This window comes from Tachyglossus aculeatus, chromosome X1 (assembly GCF_015852505.1).
Source record: "Tachyglossus aculeatus isolate mTacAcu1 chromosome X1, mTacAcu1.pri, whole genome shotgun sequence".
NCBI lineage: Eukaryota > Metazoa > Chordata > Mammalia > Monotremata > Tachyglossidae > Tachyglossus > Tachyglossus aculeatus.
In genome coordinates, this window is record NC_052101.1 from 16,364,321 (window position 1) to 16,386,145 (window position 21,825).

The window sequence follows — 21,825 nt, forward strand, 5'->3', positions numbered from 1 at the left end:
ATCTCTTCCAAGAGGCCTTCCCTGACTAAGCCTCCCTTTCCTCTTCTCCCACTCCCTTCTGCATCACCCTGGCTTGCTCCCTTTGTTAATAATAATAATAATAATGGTGGCATTTATTAAGCGCTTACTATGTGCAAAGCACTGTTCTAAGCGCTGGGGAGGTTACAAGGTGATCAGGTTGTCCCATGAGGGGCTCACAGTCTTAATCCCCATTTTACAGATGAGGGAACTGAGGCCCAGAGAAGTGAAGTGACTTGCCCAAAGTCACACAGCTGACAATTGGCAGAGCCGGAATTTGAACCCATGACCTCTGACCCCAAAGCCCGGGCTCTTTTCCACTGAGCCATGCTGCTTCTTTGTTTATCTCCCCTCCCAACCCCACAGCACTTATGTACATATTTGTAATTCATTTATTTACAATAATGCCCGTCTCTTCATCTCTAGACTGTAAGCTCATTGTGGGCAGGGAATGTGTCTATCGTTGTATTATACTCTCCCAAGCGCTTACTACCGTGCTCTACACACAGTAAGCCCTCAACAAAAATGATTGAATGAATGAATGAATGAATGAGAACCTAGAAGCAGTGAATATATAGGGGCCAAAAGAAAGTAAAAAATAATAGTATTTTTTAGTGGGATGAAGAAAATGTGAAAACCAATATTCCTGATAACTGACGTTACCTCATTTTTTTGATACATGCTCTTCTGATGTGGGTAGACTGTGTGGAACTACTAGAATTTAACTGAGATTTCACAATATGTGCAAATGCTTGCCAACTCTTTATGCAGTCGATTACTTGGATCCAATTGGACGGTTCAGTTTCATTTTAACTTGAGCATCACATGTTCACGTTACTATTCGTCCACAGCCCTCAAGCGAGAACTTCCTGCAGCTTTTGAACCGAGTCTGTGAGGATGGCGGCGAATGAGCTGGTTTTCTTTGTGAACGGCAAGAAGGTAGGGGACACCACAGCATTTTATGTACATAACCGTATTTTATTTACTTATATTAATGTCTGTCTCCCCCCGCTAGACTGTAAGCTGTAATGTAGGTTTCTCCCTCTAAACTGAGGGCAGGGAACGTGTCTGTTATATTGTCGTACTCTCCCAAGTGCTTAGTACAGTGCTCTTCGCACAGATACTCACTCAATAAATGTGATTAATTGCTTGAATGATTGACACTCTGCATTTCCCCACAAAAAGTTTCGACCCCGAAACAACTTCCTGTACCCAGGAGCCCAGGATCACACTAGGGTTATCTGTTCACGGGCATATTGTCCCCAAGGACACCTGCCCTTTTTCATGTTTTTAGAACTAGCAAGAAGCAAGATTGACCCAGCCCTGATCAGAAGATTCTGAGATTGCTTCTTTTGCCAGTAGGCAACCCTGGCATTCTTAGAGGTTTTCATTTTCCTCCTTTAAACCTCGGGTGCAGACCCAGCTGAATTTCAGCCCTGTCTCCTGGATTTTTCTACTCAAAGTCAGACTCCAGAGGTGTCCTTGACGATGTCATCATTTCAATGAAGTGTGGTCCTAAATGCTCTTTGTAATCCATTTGCTCATTTGACTCCTGAGGTCTTTTATAGCCAATATGGGAAGGAGGAAAATCACAAGTAAAAGAAGCCAACAGGGAACAACTCTGCAAGGACAGCTCAGTCAGGGCAAGCTTACAGGGTATCACCTGCACCAAAAAGAGGAAGGGCAGTGTGCTGGAATGGGAGAAGGAACAAAATGAGTTGGAAAAAAGAGGACAGGGTGAATTTCATTCATTCACTCAATCGTATTTATTGAGCACTTACTGTGTGCAGAGCATGTACTAAGCGTTCGGGAAGTACAAGTTGGCAACATATGGAGACGGTCCCTACCCAACAACGGGCTCACAGTCTCGAAGAGGGAGACAGACAACAAAACAAAACATGTGGACAGGTATCAAGTCGACAAAATAAATAGAATTAAAGCTAGATGCACATCATTAACAAAATCAGTAGAATAGTAAATATGTACAAGTAAAACGAATAGAGTAATAAATCTGCACAAACATATACACAGGTACCATGGGGAGGGGAAGGAGGTAGGGCAGGGGGGATGGGGAGGAGGAGAGGAAAAAGGGGGCTCAGTCTGGGAAGGCCTCTTGGAGGAGGTGAGCTCTCGGTAGGGCTTTGAAGGGAGGAAGAGACCTGGCTTGGCAGATGTGTGGAGGGAGGGCATTCCAGGCCAGGGGAAAAGGACGTGGGCCGGGGGTCGATGGCGGGACAGGCGAGAACAAGGCCCAGTGAGGAGGTGAGCGGCGGCAGAGGAGCGGAGGGTGCGGGCTGGGCTGGAGAAGGAGAGAAGGGAGGTGAGGTAGGAGGGGGCAAGGTGATGGACAGCCTTGAAGCCGAAAGTGAGGAGTTTTTGCTCGATTCGTAGGTTGACAGGCAGCTGCTGGAGAGTTTTGAGGAGGGGAGTGACATGCTCAGAGCATTTCTGTACAGAGATAATCTGGGCAGCAGAGTGAAGTATAGACTGGAGCGGGGAGAGACAGGAGAATGGGAGATCAGAGAGGAGGCTGATGCAGTAATCCAGTTGGAATAGGATGAGAGATTGAACCAGCAAGGTAGTGGTTTGGATGGAGAGGAAAGGGTGGATCTTGGCACCTTATGGAGATGAGACCGGCAGGTTTTGGTGATGGATTGGATGTGTGGGATGAACGAGAGAGCGGGGTCAAGGATGACATCAATTATGAATGAAGCGAGATCCTTCGAGATGATCCCTTTAATTTTCAGTTTATGGAGTTACCCCACCTGGTCTGTGGTGGGGGCTAGCTGGGGTGCAGTGAGAGAGAAGCAAGGAGAAGATCACTTAGCTCCTTTGTGCCTCAGTTTCCTCATGATGATAAAATAATTGATAAAAGCAGTCACTGAGTTTCATGTCAGTCATCATCAATGTTACTGAGTTCATTGTGGGTAGGGAATGTGTCAGTTTATTGGTATATTGTAGTCTCCAACACACTTAGTACAGTGCTCTGCACACAGTAAGCCCTCAACAAATACGATGGAATGAATGAATTTTTGAATGCTTACTGTGCGCAGAGCTCTGTAGTAAGGGCTTGGGAGGGTACAATATAACAGAGTTGGTAGATATGTCCCCAACCCACAACGTGGCTTAGTGGAAAGAGCCCGGGCTTGGGAGTCAGAGGTCATGGGTTCTAATCCCGGCTCCACCATTTAGCAGCTGTGTGACTTCGGGCAAGTCATTTAACTTCTCTGTGTCTCAGTTACCTCATCTGTAAAATGAGGATGACTATGAGTCCCACGTGGGACAACTGATTACCTTGTATCTACCCCAGTGCTTAGAACAGTGCTCGGCACATAGTAAGTGCTTAACAAGTACCATCACTATTATTATGATTATCAGTCTAATTTAATGAGCACTTACGGAGTGCAGAGCATTGCACTAAATGCTTGGGAAATCATCGTTGGTCGGGGTGGAGGTGGGAGTGGGATTGTTAGCTAGGGTGTAGTGAGAGAGAAGCAAGGAATCAGGATAAAACAACTGATAATCTGTAGAAGCCAGACTTTAATTAATTTCCAAATGCTTGAAAATTTCGTTACAGGTGTCTGACTCATTCTAAAACTGGAGCTAGCGAGGAACAAAATTCTGCAAGGGGAGGGGAGCAGATGTGAAGGGGGATTACATCATATTAAGGGAGGAGTGTAATTTAACCCCTTAGCTTCCAGGTTGATAGGCTTGATAGGACGTCCAGACAACCTCCTAAATCGACAACGGGATTGTCATGCAAATCACACCCCTGTCACAGTACTTGGCCAGTATCAGAAGGGATGTGATTTGCGCGACAATCGTGTTTTGGGCTTCTGAAGTTGCCCAGGAGCCCTCCCTCTTCTAGACTGTGAGCCCGTTGTTGGGCAGGGCCCGTCTCTATATGTTGCCAACTTGTATTTCCCAAGGGCTTAGTACAGTGCTCTGCACACAGTAAGCACTCAATAAATACGATTGAATGAAGGAATTCCAAGCCTATCAATCTGGAGGCGAAAGGGTGGAATTACTTTTTTACTTGGAGCTGCCCCCAACCTCCTTCCCCCATCATGTGATGTAATCACTAAAGCCCAACCATTCTGCCCCTTTCTCCCAAGTCTCTCCAAACCCCGTTGTAGTCTGTCTCCTTCCAGTGGCCAGATGAGTAGGTTAATCTTCTGAACTGAAATTTTCAAGTATTTGGGAATTCATTAAAAACTCGGAGATGTTGAAGTTTGCATGCAACTTCTCCAGCGCCCAGGACAGTATTCAGCACAAACTGATGACTGGCTGACTCACGCTTCCGAAAGAGATGAAAGGCAGCAGTTTCCTACTAAAAAAAGCGGACTCCCAGAAGCCTGGGAGTCAGAGGGTCATGGGTTCTAATCCTGATCCGCCACTTGTCCGATGTGTGACCTTGGACCAGTCACTTCACTTCTCTGTTCCTCAGTTACCTCATCTGTAAAATGGGGATTGAAACTGTGAGCCCCACCTGGGACAGGGACTATGTACTACTCTATTTCCTTGTATCCTTCCCAGCGCTTGGCAGTGCTTAGCACACAGTAAACTCTTAACAAATATTAGTCAGTTCCCAAATACTTGAAACTGCAAGGAGAGTCAAAGTTAATTTTCTTCTCTGCCTGCCTGCCTCTACTCTCCATTTCTCTACCTCCACCATTTCCCTGGAGCGAAACTTATTCTCTGTGGCAGCCTGATTCATGAACAGCAGCCGCGACATTGCCCAGCTTGGGCTGCAGGTGGAAACTCAAACTTAACATGTCCAAAACAGAGCTCCTTATCTTCCCACCCAACCCTGTCCTTCCCAGACTATTCCATCACTGTCTCCCCGACTATTCCATCCTTCTTTTCTCCCAAGCCTGTGACCTTAGCGTTATCCTTGACTCCTCTCCATCATTCAACCCACATATTCAATGTCACCAAATCTTGTCAGTCCCACCTACACAACATCGATAAAATCCGCCCATTCCTCTCTACCACATCAATACAATCACTCATCCTAACCCACCTGGATTACTGCATCAATCTCCTTCTGACCTCCCAGCCTTCTGTTTCTTATGTACATACCTGTAATTTTATTTATTTGTATTGATGCGTTTCCCCCTCTAGACTGTAAGCTCGTTGTGAGCAGGGAATGTCACAGTTTATTGTATTGTACTTTCCTTAGTGCTTAATACAGTGCTCTGCACATAGTAAGTGCTCAATAAATATGATTGAATGAATGAACTGCTGCTGGGAAAGGCAGGGTCATAAGACCTTCTCACCTTGGGAGGGACCTGGGATGGTCAAGGTCACTTCACATGACTTTCACCTGAGAGCCCCTCCTTCCCCTTTTCTGGTACCACCCCTCCCCACTCCCTCTTGGAAAGTTCAGGGACCTCAGTTAATCAATCGATGGCATTTACTGAGCAGGTATGGTATTTATTAGTGGTACTTACTGAGGGAGCAATCACCTTGCCCTGAACTTGCTCCCTTTATTCACCACCCCTGCCCAGTCCCATAGCACTTATGTACATTTCTGTGACTTATTTATATTAATGCCTATCTCCCACTCTAGACTGTAAGCTTGTTATGGGCAGGAAACGAATCTGTTATATTGCTGCATTATACTCTCCCAATTGCTAAGTACAATGCCTTGGCTGCAGGAAGTGCTTAATAAATACAATTGATTGCTTGAGCATTTACTATGTTCTGAGCACATACTAAGCGCTTGGGAGAGTACAACAGAATTAGAAAACACATTTCCTGCTCATAATGAGCTGCCAGTCTAGAGCAATATGAAGTTTACTGAGACCAGGTGGGATGAGCCCCAAAACCGCTGTTCACTGGGATCATTTTGAAGGATCATGTTTCATTAACATTCTGTAGAACAAAGTTCAGAAAAGCACTGTGGAACCCTTGCAAATACTGGCAGTGGGGAAGAAACAGACATATTACACTGTGTGTGTTATACATGTTACACAATGTCATGTAATGATATCAAACAGAACCTGTGGAAATCCTCAAGCTTAGTCTATAATAAGAATGATAATAATAATTGTGGCACTTAAGTGTTTACTATGTGCTAGGCCCTGTACTAAGCACTGGGGTGGCCATGTGGGGCCAGAGTCTTAATCCTCATTTTACAGATGAGGTAACTGGGGCACAGAGAAGTGAACTGAGCTGACCAAGGCCACACAGAAGACAAATGGCAGAGCTGAGGTTAGAACCCAGGTTCTTCTGACTCTCATGCCTGGGCTTTAGCTGCGAGGCCACCCTTCTACTCTAGAGTCAGTGGGTTCACTTGAAGAGTCGTTGGGTTCACTTGACAATCACCATTTCCAAGCTCCGAAAATTGGCAGAAGAAGCTGAAATGGAGGGAGCCTGGATACACAAATAAAAATCAAAATATCAGACAGAAAGAGAAGCAGCATGGCCTATGGGAAAGAACATGGCCCTAAGAGTCAGAGGACCTGGTTTCTAATCCTGGCTCTACCACTGTCTGCTGGGTGACCTTGTAAAATGGGAATCAAATCCTTAGGCTGTGATCCCTATATGAGACAGGAACTATGTCCAATAAATTCACCATGGATAGGGAACATGTCTGCCGACGCTGTTGCAATGTACTCTCCCCAGTGCTTTACACAGTTCTCTGAAATAGTAAGCGCTCAATAAATACTATTGATGATGATTATCTTCTATCGACCTTAGCCCTTAGAACAGTGCTGATACATAGTAAGTGCTTAACAAATGTCATTAAAAAAAGAAAAGAAAGGGGCCATGTGTTGCATCCAAACTGGTAGGAGACAGACCAGCTGAAAATCAGACAGTTCAGTACAAAACTGGACACATGGCCACCCTATTCCCCGGCAGAACACAAGCAGGAAGGACTAGACGGGGAGAGCGGACAAAGAGGTCTACAAGGTGCTCGAAGCCATCTTATCTGCCTCATGATTTCAAAACCTGGAAAAACTAAACTCAAGCTCGTGACTAGTAACCTTAGCTCACAGCTTAATTTCTACCCTATCTATTCATTCATTCAATCATATTTACTGAGCACTTACTGTGTTCAGAGCACTGTACTAAGCGCTTGGGAAGTACAAGTAGGCAACATATAGGGACGGTCCCTGCCCAACAACGGTCTCACAGTCTAGAAGACCCAGACACTGATTTAGTTGCTAAACTCAAAACACCAGCAGAAACCCACAAGTCACTTTGAGAGGAATCCTGTGGTGTGTCCCAGAGCCCACCACCGTGGGACAGGTGGGAATAACTGTCGGGGCAGGTTCCATATGCATGAGAATCAGCGTGGCTCAGTGGAAAGAGCACGGGCTTTGGAGTCAGGGGTCACGGGTTCAAATCCCGGCTTCACCAATTGTCAGTTGTGTGACTTTGGGCAAGTCACTTAACTTCTCTGTGCCTCAGTTACCTCATTTGTAAAATGGGGATTAAGACTGTGAGCCCCCCCCGTGGGACAACCTGATCTCCTTGTAACCTTCCCTGGGCTTAGAACAGTGCTTTGTACATAGTAAGTGCTTAATAAATGCCATTATTATTATTATTATTATTATTATGAGCCTGGTGCCAGACAGCAGAGATGACCTCTGCAGGCAAAGCGGGCTGAACTGGAAGAAATAAAGGTGGCAGAGGGTTTCACTGAGGAGGTTTGTAATTTATTTATTCATTTATTTATTCACTTTAATGTCTGTCTCCCCCTCTAGACTGTAAGTTCATTGTGTGCAGGGAATTTGACTAATGCTATATTGTACTCTCTCAAGGGTTTAGTACAGTGCTTTGCACATAGTAAACACTCAATAAATAAGATTGACTGACGGTTTTAAAAATAAACCTGGGGAAAACAGTGAGGAACACATGAGGTTGTATGAGAAGCACACGAGAGAAGCAGCGTGGCTCAGTGGAAAGAGCCCGGGCTTTGGAGTTAGAGATCATGGGTTCGAATCCCGGCTCCACCAATTGTCAGCTGTGTGACTTTGGGCAAGTCACTTCACTTCTCTGGGCCTCAGTTACCTCATCTGTAAAATGGGGATTAAGAGTGTGAGCCCGACGTGGGACAACCTGATCACCTTGTAACCTCCCCAGCACTTAGGACAGTGCTTTGCAAATAGTAACCGCTTAATAAATGCCATTATTATTATTATTATTATTATTATTTTTATGAGGTCCAAAGTGGCAATATTGCAGGAAGTAGTAGCAAATCAAAAAATCTGATAAATAAATCATGCCTGGATCCATTCCATCCACCTATCTCAGCACTTTGGGTAGACTGGAGGTCTCTGGTCCAGGCTTAGCTCCTGATTACCCCAGGTTACACCAGACTGCTCCAGGTCAAGCAGCCCCTCCCCACCTTACAGCACTCTCCTTCATTTAGGGGGATGGGCCCAGGCCCGGGCCATCTCAGTGAAAGGGGACTCCCCCTACAACAGATTTAGGTATATGTATGTGACCCCTTCTCTTTCTGTCATCTCAGGTGGTGGAGAAGAATGCAGAGCCAGAAACAACACTGTTGGTTTACCTTCGCAGAAAGCGTATCCACACAGCCTGAAGAGGAGGAAAGCTGGCTGGGAAGAAGGGGGTGTTTTGAGGGGGAGGGCAGGGTACTGTGGTCCAGGATTTTTGAACAAATTCAGGCTGGGTTTAGAGGGATTTTTCCCAGAGTTGGGTCTGGGCCTGGACTGGGCCTTGGTGGGTGGGGTATGCCATCTTGTATTTCCCCAGTCTAACTAGGGACTCCAGGGCCTGGAGGGGAGATTAGAGCAGATCAGAGTCTCATTCCTTGAGACTGAACCCCAGCAGAGAACTGGAGTGAATTCTCTCATCCAATTCCCAAAGAGAAGGAGCGTCTTGAACAGACACAACTCTGTAGATGGACAGAAAGTTCTCACCGCAGGAATCTCCCTCCTCTAGCCTCAAGTCTCCTCTCCTTAACCATGTTATCTAGTGGGTCTGAATGGGACCAAACTGGGCTGTGGAACAGGAGTCTGTGGGGCCTGCACTGTGATGCTGTCCAAGTTTGACCGAATGCAGAACAGAGTCGTGTATCCTTTGCAGTGGTTTCATGTACAACTTCTACATAACAGGATTATTATTTTTTTTTTGTGTGTGTATGTGTGTTTGTGTAAAAATAACAGCAGTGCTCTTGCTCCTGAGCAGATATGGATCCTGGCTGGGGTTGGTGAAGCTGATTATATCAACACCCTCTGTAGTGTCTGGGCAGGGGCCCGAGGGTTCCTTCTGACCTTGTGATTTTCATGCTTCCCTTCTCATAGGGATGAGGGCAGAAATGGAGTCAGGTTAGAAGGTCAAACAGGGAGGGCCCCAGTAAGGGACAATGAGGAGCTCAGACACAGAACATTTCAAGCTTGAAGGCAGAGAATAATAATAATAATAATAATTATGGTATTTGTTATGGTATTTATTACGTGCCAAGCACTGTACTAAGTGCTGGGGTGGATACAAGGAAATCGGGTTGGACACAGTCCCTGGCCCACATGGGGCACACGGTCTCAATCCCCATTTTACAGATGATGTAACTGAGGCACAGAGAAGTGAAGTGACTTGCTCAAGGTCACACAGCAGACAAGTGGCAGATCTGGGCTCAGAACCCGTGACCTTCTGACTCCCACGCCCATGCTGTATCCACTATGCCATGCTGCAGAGAACTTGTGTCTTGCTACTGTTGCACTCCCTCGATCACTTGATCCAATGTCTAGCGCTCAGTAGGTGCTCAACAAATGCTGTTGACGAAGAGGGCAGGATCGGTTCCAAGTACCAGAGGTCTGGCAGGAACTTTCCCTTCCTTCCTTTCTTGCTCCCTTCAGTGAAGTCGAGGACTGTGAGGCTCTCACATTCTGTATCACAGGCTGGGAGTGAATTGGGACAAACTGGGGTGTTCTGCATTGTACAAGGGTCACGGCAAGATCAGGGAACTGTGGTGAGGACGATCGGCAAATTGCGAAGTAGACGATGGGGAATTGTGGTGAGCGGGTCGGGGAACTCTAATGGTGTCATTCAAATCTGTGGTGGCCTCTTCTCTCTGGCCAGTGTGGGTGATTGAAAAATCAATGGCAACAAGCCTCCCTTAGCCTGGTGTCCAGCCACTTCTCTGTCAATGCTTGCCTGGCCCCCATCTGCGCCCTGCACCATGTCGCCGTGACGACTGTGGAAGGGATCGGAAGCACCAAGACTAAAATGCATCCCGTGCAGGTGAGCTAGGCTGGGATTTGGATCTGAAAACCAAATGGGGAGTTGCAAAGTTCTTAGGGTGGGAGCCTCCATGGGGAACTGTATCTCACTCTGGACTCCCTTGCTTTTCCTGGTCTATTAAGAAGATTACCTACTTTCACTGGGGCTGTTTCCCCATTGACAAAATGTCCCCTGCCAGTCAACCTCCCAGGGATGCTGGGAGCCTGCCTGAGATCGTGCCTGCAGAGCCCTTGGCTCTTCTTAGAGAAAGGCAGGGTTGGTGGTTTCTGTGTGTCTCCTCGATTATGATAAGCATGAATGATTGTGAGCCAGAGTCATTCAATGAAGATATAACCCTTTGTTCCAAACCCCATGGCCTTTCTTCCTAGGTCCTCCAAGACCCTTATAATAGTAATAATAGTGCTATTTGTTAAGCATTTAGTATGTGTGAAGCCCTTGGCTAAGCCCTGTGGTAGCTACAAGTTAATTAGGATGGACATAGTCCCCATTCTTTGTGGGCTTCACAGTCTAAAGTGGAGGCAGAACAGATATTTAGCCTCCATTTTTCCAGATGAGGAACCTGAAGCACAGAGGAGTTAAGTGATTTACCCATGATCACACAGCAGGTAAGTGATAGAGACAGGATTAGAACCCAAGTACTCTGACTTTCGGGCCCTTGATCGTTTCACTAGATCTTGATACTCTTTATTAATCTCACTGGGCTCTCGGTGTCTCTGGGAACCCTTAATGTGCTCTCTAGTCTGTAAGCTCTTTACGGGCAGGAAATCGGTCTACCAACTTTATTATATTGTACTCTCCCAAGTGCTCATTACAGAACTCAATCAATCAATCAATCAATCGTATTTATTGAGCACTTACTATTTGCAGAGCACTGTACTAAGCGCTTGGGAAGTACAAATTGGCAACACATAGAGACAGTCCCTACCCAACAGTGGGCTCACAGTCTAAAAGGGGGAGACAGAGAACAGAACCAAACATACCAACAAAATAAAATAAATAGGATAGAAATGTACAAGTAAAATAAATAAATAGAGTAATAAATATGTACAACCATATATACATATACACAGGTGCTGTGGGGAAGGGAAGGAGGTAAGATGGGGGGATGGAGAGGGGGACGAGGGGGAGAGGAAGGAAGGGGCTCAGTCTGGGAAGGCCTCCTGGAAGAGGTGAGCTCTCAGCAGGGCCTTGAAGGGAGGAAGAGAGCTAGCTTGGTGGAGGGGCAGAGGGAGGGCATTCCAGGCCCGGGGGATGACGTGGGCCGGGGGTCGACGGCGGGACAGGCGAGAACGAGGTACAGTGAGGAGATTAGCGGTAGAGGAGCGGAGGTTGCGGGCTGGGCAGTAGAAGGAGAGAAGGGAGGTGAGGTAGGAGGGGGCGAGGTGATGGAGAGCCTTGAAGCCCAGGGTGAGGAGTTTCTGCCTGATGCGCAGATTGATCGGTAGCCATTGGAGGTTTTTGAGGAGGGGAGTAATATGTCCAGAGCGTTTCTGGACAAAGATAATCCGGGCAGCAGCATGAAGTATGGATTGAAGTGGAGAGAGACACGAGGATGGGAGATCAGAGAGAAGGCTAGTGCAGTAGTCCAGACGGGATAGGATGAGAGCTTGAATGAGCAGGGTAGCAGTTTGAATGGAGAGGAAAGGGCGGATCTTGGCAATGTTGCGGAGCTGAGACCGGCAGGTTTTGGTGACGGCTTGGATGTGAGGGGTGAATGAGAGAGCGGAGTCGAGGATGACACCAAGGTTGCGGGCTTGTGAGACGGGAAGGATGGTAGTGCAGTCAACAGAGATGGGAAAGTCAGGGAGAGGACAAGGTTTGGGAGGGAAGACAAGGAGCTCAGTCTTCGACATGTTGAGCTTTAGGTGGCGGGCGGACATCCAGATGGAGATGTCCTGAAGGCAGGAGGAGATGCGAGCCTGGAGGGAGGGGGAGAGAGCAGGGGCAGAGATGTAGATCTGGGTGTCATCAGCGTAGAGATGATAGTTGAAGCCGTGGGAGCGAATGAGGTCACCAAGGGAGTGAGTGTAGATTGAGAACAGAAGGGGACCAAGCACTGAACCTTGGGGAACCCCCACAGTAAGAGGATGGGAGGGGGAGGAGGAGCCTGCAAAAGAGACTGAGAAAGAACGACCGGAGAGATAAGAGGAGAACCAGGAGAGGACGGAGTCTGTGAAGCCAAGGTCAGATAGCGTGTTGAGGAGAAGGGGGTGGTCCACAGTGTCAAAGGCAGCTGAGAGGTCGAGGAGGATTAGGACAGAATATGAGCCGTTGGATTTGGCAAGCAGGAGGTCATTGGTGACCTTTGAGAGGGCAGTTTCTGTGGAATGAAGGGGACGGAAGCCAGACTGGAGGGGGTCGAGGAGAGAGTTGTTGTTGAGGAATTCTAGGCAGCGCGTGTAGACAACTCGTTCAAGGAGTTTGGAAAGGAATGGTAGGAGGGATATGGGACGATAACTAGAAGGTGAGGTGGGGTCAAGGGGGGGGGTCAACTCTGCATACAGTAAGTGCTTAATAAATACAATTGATTGATTGATTGATCGATGAGCCTTCACTGTCATTCATTTGGTTAACGCAAAGCTCAGATCAGTTATGAGACTTTTTCCTCCACCACAAATCCTGTCAGAACCAGGCCCAAAGCTCAGCAATTCTGACCTAGAAACTCCCCTTCTGCCTGTCCCCTCTATCCCCCTCACCACCCCCAGCACAAACTCTGTGCCTCTGTCCTCTGCCTGTCTGCATCTCCTTCCACATCCTCTTTGAATTTAAAGATAATTCCATTGAGGACAGGTAATTTTCCATGTGTGCAAGTGTGGCCTTGCAGTAACCACTAGTACCAATCAGCTGGGCCCATGGAAGCCATCCCCTTGCTTTGTGGCTGGATGTGCTTTTAGGCAGCCCCTGGCATTGCTCCCCATGTGTTCAGGGAAGCCTGGTTCCTCAGCCACTCTGCAGTCCATCCTGCCACAGGATGCCGAGGGAAACACAGTCCCAGTTCCCTGGAAAACTTCCTTTCTGATGCTTCACTAAACTGCTGACTTGGGAGAGGCTTTACTTGAGGTTTAATCCAGGCACAGACACTGCTGACTGGGGGTCCCAGTAATGCTTCTTTACCTCCTCATAGTTCAGCTTCGTCATCAGAAAAAGGGGGCTCCTCAAGCTCACCTCTCTGCAGACTGAGCACTAATTAGGGTTTATGTCTTGCTTTGAAACCTGCAGATGAAAGAAGGAATTAGTTTCTTTAGCATCGTGTTTCTGTCTTGCAAATTGGGGAACATACCTTCCCTTTTTCAAGCAGTGGCAGAGTAGATGATTGAACATGGAAAAGCTTCTAAGTTGAGCCTTCCTTCCCAAATATTCTGTTGTGGGACAGCGGACACTCAGAACAGGCTGCCCTGAACTCAGCTTTGGACAGCATAGTTCCATTGCCCCAGTTCCACGGAGCAATGGCGGTGAGACTCCGTCACTTCCCAAATCCCATTGCTTGATGGAAGTCTCCCTCTGAAACAGTTCTCCAGCTGAAAATAAAAATGTACCAAGCCTACTTCAGTTCTTATAGTTCCCTTTCTTTTTCCATGACCTATTTCCATGTTCTGTTTCAGAACTGCCTCCCCACCTAAAGGGATTGCTGAAAGGTCACCCTGGATGGAAGGATGGTTCTGGGGAATACTAGGAATTAAGACCCTGATTATTGTGGACATTTGCTTGGATTTCCTTTAGGAGAGGATTTCCAAAAGCCACGGCTCCCAGTGTGGGTTCTGCACCCCGGGCATGGTCATGAGCATGTACACGCTGCTCCGGAACAACCCTGAGCCCTCCGTGGAGGAGATCGAGGATGCTTTCCAAGGTAACTGGGCCCTGGGCTTGAGGCTGCCCCATGACACTTGTAGGGAGTTTTCTGGAATCAGGAACATCCAACAACTCCTGACAAAGGAGGGGAAGTTAGTACTTGGGAGAAAGCGGGATTTGGAGTGGGAGACAGAATGGTGAAAATCCCAAGAGACAGCAAGTTAGCAATTCCAGAGTCCAAACTCCCACCCTCTCTAGTCTGGGCTGTCTATTTTCTGCTCCAACCTCTCTGGCATCTCCACTAACATCTGTGTTTTCCCCGGGCCATCAGGGAACCTGTGCCGCTGCACGGGATACAGACCCATCCTGGAGGGCTTCAGGACCTTTGCTAAAGTAAGTACCTTAATCGTCAGCAACAGGAGCAACAACAGCAGCGCGGGGAGAGGCTGGCATGGACTCAAAGCAGGGGCGGGATTCCTTGGCTTCAGATAAAGGTCAAGGTTCTGGTTAGCAAGTAATTATATCTGCAATTGGTAATACTCTCATTGGTGAATTTTCCAAAGTCCCTGGGACCTGTACCAATGTGTTCTGTGTCTGGGGCATTTGGAAGAAATGGCAGAGTACAGAGGGAACATTTTCCATCCCGCTGCCCTAACTTTTAACATTTGCTTCAACCCAGACGGGAAGTACTCAGTTGGCTCTACCAGCCCTGGTGGGTGTCCCTTGTCTGGACCCCCAGAAGGCAAGCAAGGAGAGAAGACCATGGGCGGAGTCTGGGGGAGAGCAGTTTGAGGGGAGGAGGAATGGCTTCACAAGAGGGAAATCTTTCTTAAAGGGAAAACATGTGCCAGGGAATTCCTGGCCGGGGAGTGGAGAAGAATGGGTGGGGGTTTCTTCTCCTTTATTCTTGGTTGCTCTAGACCAAAAACAGGGGTCAGGTTGGGCCATGTAACAGGGCAGAAATCCCAAAGCAGATAACCATTTCCCCATTTGGCTATTTGTCTCTTCAGGACAGAGGATGTTGTGGGGGAAAGGGGAAGGACCCAAACTGCTGCTTGAACCAAAAGGAAAAGAGTACGGTAGGTGGACCCAGCCCTCCCTTGCACCCCTTGCCAGGAAGCCGTGCTGTTTCCCGGCTGCCTGCGTTGGCAGGGCACAGCTGTGCCAGGCTTCCAGATGGGCCCGGGAGAGAGAGGAAATAGCAGAATCTACAGGGTGGCTCCCTGTTGTTTTATGTAATAATAAATTATAATAAAAAATTTAAGCCCTGGCTGGGAATAGTCAAACACTGGCTTCTAAATCATTTCCCAGCTCTGCTGAGAAAGCTCACATTCTTTCTCCAGGTCTGGCCTAAGTAGGGGCAGGGTCTTCTTTGGGGTGGGGGAGGAGAGTGGGTCTTTGGTGGGAAATATATGATCATCGATTTCAAACTGGCAGCTGGACCCGAGGACGCTAACTCCACTTTCGCTCTGGCAGGTCACACTCTCGCCATCCTTGTTCAATCCTGAGGAATTCCTGCCCTTAGATCCCACTCAGGAGCCCATCTTCCCACCGGAGCTGCTGGTAGGGAATCTTCCGGGGGACAGAAATGAGCCTATGGGACTTGGGTGGATGAAGGTTGTGGTTCCGACAGTGGGAACTCAGTCCAGGGAGACTTGTACCTGTAGAAACTCCTTCCCAACCCCATTCCCTGCACGGGGCCAATGAGTAGCAGGAACCCCTTCCCAGCCCTGCTCCTTGCCTAGGGTCAATTTGTAGCCAGAGTCTACTGATCTCTGAAGAATCAGCTCTGTGTCCCAGACTGAGCCCCCTTTTTCCTCTCCTCCTCCCCATTTCCCCAGCCCTACCTCCTTCCCCTCCCCACAGCACCTGCATATATGTTTGTACAGATTTATTACTCTATTTATTTTACTTGTACATATTTACTGTTCTATTTATTTTGTTGATGATGTGCATCTAGCTTTAATTCTATTTGTTCTGATGACTTGACACCTGTCCACATGTTTTGTTTGGTAGTCCATCTCCCCCTTCTAGACTGTGAGCCCGTTGTTGGGTAGGGACCATCTCTATATGTTGCCAACTTGTACTTCCCAAGTGCTTAGTACAGTGCTCTGCACACAGTAAGCGCTCAATAAATATGATTGAATGAATGAATGAATGGTATCACCCACCTGTGATCTGCCCAGCCTGCATTTCCAGCCATCCATCAGCCTTCTCAGCTTGGATGTCTCATCCCCAACTCAAGCTGATCTAGGGCCACCAATAACTTCTGATATTTCTCAACCTTTGCCCCACCCAACTTCTCTGTTCCCTGCCCTCTTGACTCCTCCTCTGCTCTTGGTCCCCTATACACACTGGGCACACTGGGGCCAAAACCTTTCTTGTGGAAGGGTTCCTGCCGTCAGGGCTTCCATCTTCAAATCCACCACTGCAATGCCATCTCAACTGTCACCGAACCTAAAATCTTTTGTCTCAGTTCTCTACCTAAACCCCCTTCTTCCTACCTCGTCTTCCTGCTTAATCCTTCTTCTGCACACTAAGCACTTCCTATCTACACAAATGCTTCCTTTGAACTGCAGTCCTGATAACCCAAAACCCTTCTAGCCTTGTTCACATTCATATTCTAGCCTGCCTCCTGTGAAAGCTTGACGGGTACTAAATGGCGATGTCTCGAGGGCCTGAGGACACTTGGGAAAACCTAGAGACAGGGTGAATTGGTCCAGATGGAAGATCAGGGATTCCTGAGCTGGCCAAAGGCCAGTACCAAATGCAGTGAAATCCCATTCCAGCTGCTCAAAGACACCCCTCGGAGGCAGCTTCGTTTCCATGGGGAGCGCATGACATGGATCCAGGCGGCCACCCTGGAGGAGCTGCTGGACCTCAAAGCTCAGTACCCGGATGCCGTGCTGGTTGTGGGGAACACTAGAGTGGGTAAGAGAAGACTTCATCTGCAGAGCCACAAAGTTGCACCTATTACCCAAACCCAGTTACCCCAATTCTGCCAGCCCCATGGTCCCACTGAGCTTTTGAGCAACTCTGCTCCTTTTCTAGCCACTTCTATGACCAACCGCTGGGTGGGAAGTTAAATGTTCAGGTGTCCTCAGAAGGTCTGTGCTGCTGAAAAGAGGAAATGGGGAGGGGAGCAGAGAAGGCCAAGATCAGTTCCAGTCTGCCCCCACTGGCTCTTGGCATTCAATAGGCTACCGCAGTTCATGTTCCTTCTGTGTGCTGGATAATAATGATAATAATGATGGCATTTGTTAAGCATTTACCATGTGTGAAGCACTGTTCTAAGCGCTAGAGGGATACAAGGTGATCAGGTTAACCCATGGGGAAGTTGTAAGCATTCCGGGCAATGAGCCGGCAAGGTCCACAGAGTCAACCTACATCTCAGGTAGCCACGTCTGGCTCTGGCAGAGACACAGGAGGATACTGAGCTTGAGTGGAGCCCAGGGGGAGGCCTGAGCCCCATGGTGCTGTGGGCAGGGTCTGGGATCTGTGGCCCGTCCTGGGCCTGGAGCACTGTGGGCCCTGGGCAATCAGGGGATCAGCGAGAAGTGACTGAGACCCAAGGGGTTTGTGCTTCTTTCCCTTCTAGGGATTGAGATGAAGTTTGATAACAAAGTGTTCCCAGTCATGATTTGCCCAGCCTGGATCCCCGAGTTGAATGCTGTGGAGCATGGAACAGAGGGTGAGAGAGAGCCCCACATTGCGCCCTGGGAAAGGCCCCTATTTTGGCAAGTCCCCTAGTCTCAGTCTTTCCTCTGTGTAATGGGAGCAAGACCACAAACTCACACATCTGGACGACAACTCTCTAGACTTCGTGATCACTGTAGCCCCAGTGCCCTAAAAGGGGGAGGGTTGCGTTAACCTACCTCTCGCCAGAGTCTGGGCCTCTAGAAGAGCCCGTGGATAATAATAATAATAATAGTGATGGCATTTATTAAGTGCTTACTATGTGCAAAGCACTGTTCTAAGCACTGGGGAGGTTACAAGTTGATCAGGTTGTCCCATGTGGGGCTCACACTCTTAATCCCCATTTTACAGGTGAGGTAACTGAGACCCAGAGAAGTTTAGTGACTTGCCCAAAGTCACACAGCTGACAATTGGCAGGCCCGGGATTTGAACCCATGACCTCTGACTCCAAAGCCAGTGCTTTTTCCATTGAGCCACGCTGCCTGGGCCTTATTTCTGGATTTGTGGGCCTCCCAAGAACTCCGTGTTCCCACCATAGGTTGGAAAGTCACCCCAGGCTTTCTCTGACTGGTACCCAGAGAGAGTTTAGACCTGAACATTTCAAGGCAGGAGAGTTTTCTGGAAACTCTACCGTGCCCCAGCTGGCCGAGGTGAGGTTGAAGGAGGTGGTGGGAGGCACTAGAAGCCCAGAAGGGGGGCAATGTCTCTCTGCTCCCAGGCATCTCCTTTGGGGCCTCTTGCACCCTGAGCTCCATGGAGGAGACGCTGGCAGCAGCCGTGGCCACGCTCCCTGCCCACAAGACGGAGGTGTTTCAAGGCATTCTGGAGCAGATGCGCTGGTTTTCCGGGAAGCAGGTCAAATCCGTCGCAGTGAGTAATTAGCCTAGTGCTCCACAGCGTGGCTGTGGGCTAGTGCATGGAAATCAGAACCGCTTTGTTACAGCCCTACGACCAACTCCTGTCCCGGAGTATTCTGTGTTCCCTCCATACATCATTGGGTCTCAGTGTCTCTGCAGCTGCTGCCCTCTCAGTGTTGGGGGTCGGATAGCTGGAGTGTGGGTCCCCAGGGCTCCCTGTGTGGACCGGCCCCATGGCCTTGAACTCTTCAACCAGCCCCCACCCCGATTCCCCAGGGATGAGCCCTGACTCCATACTGTACTCCCACATTCCTAGTCGATCGGGGGAAACATCATCGTTGCCAGTCCGAATTCAGACCTCAACCCCGTGTTCATGGCGACCGGAGCCAAACTGACGCTGGTGTCCAAAGGTGAGTCATGTCAGCTTGCCACTGGGCTGAAGATCTGACTGTTTCTTGGGGTGCAGAAGTGGAGGGGGGGTCCTGGTCTATCTGTCCTTCTGATGTTGGGGTGAGCTGAGACGCTCAAGACCACTCTGAGCCTGTGGCAGATTTCAGGGCCCAGCCTGGGCCTTGTTGGCCCCCACCAAGGGAAGGTCAGCAGGGACGGATTTTCTCGTGGGGGTCACAGGCCTAGCCCAGAGCCACAGATAGGAGGAGGAGGAGAATTAAAACAATGAAAACCCTTCCTGTGTCAAATCCAAAGGACTTGAGTGTGCACTTTTCAGTGTCAGTGTGTGTCTTTCAAACCCTCTTGGCCCTTCGCTTCCAGAAGGATGTGGAATTTCTTGCTGTCAGTAAGATTTCTTTAGGGGCTGCGTGATCTGGCAAGGTGCTTGTCCCAGGAGTGGAGGGACACTGAATCTTGTGCTTTGAGATCCTTGGATGGAGGATCTATGTCCAGTTCACTCTAAGAGGTCTTCCTCGGCCAGGCTGGGCATTTTATTTTACTTCAACTTCTCCTGGGCATCAATGCTTAGACACCGCAAATCGTGGTCTGGGGTTAGACGCCGAGCTGACGGATTCTTTCACCCCCATCTGAGTTGTGTTCTTGTTTCCCAGGAAAGAGAAGAACTGTCCGGATGGACCACACATTCTTTACTGGCTTCAGAAGGATGATCCTCACCCCACAAGAGATACTGCTCTCCATTGAGATCCCCTACAGCCAAAAGGTGAGGGCAGGAATCCACAGGACCAGGATGCTAATGACCCAGCTGGGCATTTGAACCCGAGCCTGGGGTCTTAGTTGACGGGTCATTAAGCTAAAGTGTTACTTGCTCTTTGCCTTAATGACCAGTGTTTGATCCAGAATTTTGCCAACTTCGAGGAATTATCCCTCTGCGGGTCGTGATCAGGCAGAGCAATTCTCCCGCTCAGATCTCCAGTTTGCTGAAGTTGCCATCATTTCCCCTTCATTTGGAGGGTCTAGAGATCGAAGAAGCACTGACACTCTTCGCCCTGGGAAGACTGCCATGGAGGAAGTGGGCAGATCAGTATTTATCCCAGCCTCTCAAGCAGAGAGGAAAAGTGAGGGGCCCAAAGTCACACAACGTACTACCCTGATGTTTATTGCTTCACCAACGAATCCTCCCTGCTCCCTGGTGTTGGAAGTTTGTTGTTTGTTCTAGAATGAATACTTCTCAGCCTTCAAGCAAATCTCCCGCCATGATGACGACTTTGCCAAGGTGACCTGTGGAATGAGGGTCCTGTTTAAGCAGGATACCACTCAGGTAGAGAAGCTGGAGATGAGCTTTGGCGGACTGGGAGATAAAACCCTTCAGGCCCTGGAGACCAGCAGAAAGCAGACGGGAAGGTGAGAGAATCCAAAATGGCCATCCTGTAATGGAGTGGGTGGTAAAAAAGAGCCACCGCCATCCCATCTGTCATTTTTCCACTTTCCTGGGCTGCCCGTGGACTGGGACCCCTGCCTTCTGTCCCTCCCTTGGGCCTCTCTCAGGTTTTCCCTCCTCTTTCCCTTGGCAGATTTTGGGATGAGTCGCTGCTGGCAGACGTGTGTGCTGGATTGGAGGAGGAGCTCCGCTTGGCTCCCGATGCACGGGGAGGGATGGTGCAGTTCCGGCGCACGCTGACCCTCAGCTTCTTCTTCAAGTTTTACCTCTCGGTACTCCAGAAACTCAACAAAAGCAGCGCCAGAGGGGTGAGTGGCATTTGGGGCCAAAGCAGGCTCCCTTGAATCTTGCGTCTCTGTTCACCGGAGTTATTATGGCCAAAGACTCGAGGGTGGGAGAGAGGGGAGCTCACCACCGTCTGGCTCCACCAGGCAGACCAGGGTGACGTAGGCCAAGTCAGTAGATGTCAGAAAGGCTCTTGCTCTCATCCCCCATGACTGAGTGCAGTCTCTTTGCTTCAAAGAGTCTTGGGACCAAGCAAGGAATGTAGTCTTTAGTTCCACCATCCCGGTCACTGTCTTAGTATTTATGTCTCGATCCATTCACCTGCTTCTTTTCTTTATCCCTTTCTTTATTAATTTATCATTTTTCTAAACTCTTGCTGTGTTCAGGCCTGGGGAAAGAGTAGGTGCCACAGGCGACCCCTCCCAAATTGGCCACTGGCCTTCTGGGTAACCTTGGACAAGTCACTTAAGTTTTCTGGACCTCAGTTTCTTCATCTGTGAAATGATGATAAAAAAATCTCCTCACATTATTTATTATATATGAGTCCCATGTACGGTGGGAACCATGTCCTATCTGATTATTTTTTGCCTACACAAATTGCTTAGCACACTGGTTTTGGTAGGGAGTAGCCATTAATAAATACCAGTATTATAAATATGCTATTTCTCCTTGTCTTTCCTACTGGATTATAAACTCATCAAGGACAGGGACATTGTCTTCTTCTTTTGTACTCTCTGAAGTGCTTAGCCTAGTGTTGTACACACAAATGATGCTCAATAATATACTATTGACTGACTGATTGCCTAAACCAGTAGTGTCAGCTTTCATAGTCACTGTGGACCTATGGAAGAGACCAGGATTTCCACTCCAGAGCTCGGATCCCGGAATATAATACAGATCACTCCAAAGAAAAGACAACCCTGCTACTAAGGAGTAGAGAGTTTATGGCTGCTATTAAGATCTGTGCATATGTAAGCTATGTGTCGGTCACACGTCAGTCTTTTAGGCCACATGTGTAGATAAGGACTTACCATCAATAATCTCACCTTCAGAAACAAAGAACAAATATGCCTACAAAGATATATTTATATATATATATATATATATATATAT

At 48.4% G+C, this 21,825-nt stretch overlaps 1 protein-coding gene across 1 annotated transcript in view; it reads left to right on the top strand.

The window, feature by feature from the left end:
* Window positions 1–875: 875 nt before the first annotated feature.
* LOC119950061 (xanthine dehydrogenase/oxidase-like) overlaps window positions 876–21,825 on the top strand; it is a 53,208-nt gene continuing 32,258 nt past the window's right edge. Inside the window, exons 1-15 of the mRNA XM_038772005.1 lie at window positions 876–957; window positions 8,501–8,558; window positions 8,972–9,068; window positions 10,128–10,236; window positions 13,957–14,083; window positions 14,357–14,418; window positions 15,036–15,104; window positions 15,502–15,588; window positions 16,815–16,956; window positions 17,624–17,716; window positions 18,440–18,591; window positions 18,895–18,988; window positions 19,640–19,749; window positions 20,206–20,390; window positions 20,561–20,735. Of these exons, the coding sequence (XP_038627933.1) occupies window positions 916–957; window positions 8,501–8,558; window positions 8,972–9,068; window positions 10,128–10,236; window positions 13,957–14,083; window positions 14,357–14,418; window positions 15,036–15,104; window positions 15,502–15,588; window positions 16,815–16,956; window positions 17,624–17,716; window positions 18,440–18,591; window positions 18,895–18,988; window positions 19,640–19,749; window positions 20,206–20,390; window positions 20,561–20,735 (1,602 nt within the window). The 5' untranslated portion in view covers window positions 876–915. The remainder of the gene's footprint in view (window positions 958–8,500; window positions 8,559–8,971; window positions 9,069–10,127; window positions 10,237–13,956; window positions 14,084–14,356; window positions 14,419–15,035; window positions 15,105–15,501; window positions 15,589–16,814; window positions 16,957–17,623; window positions 17,717–18,439; window positions 18,592–18,894; window positions 18,989–19,639; window positions 19,750–20,205; window positions 20,391–20,560; window positions 20,736–21,825) is intronic.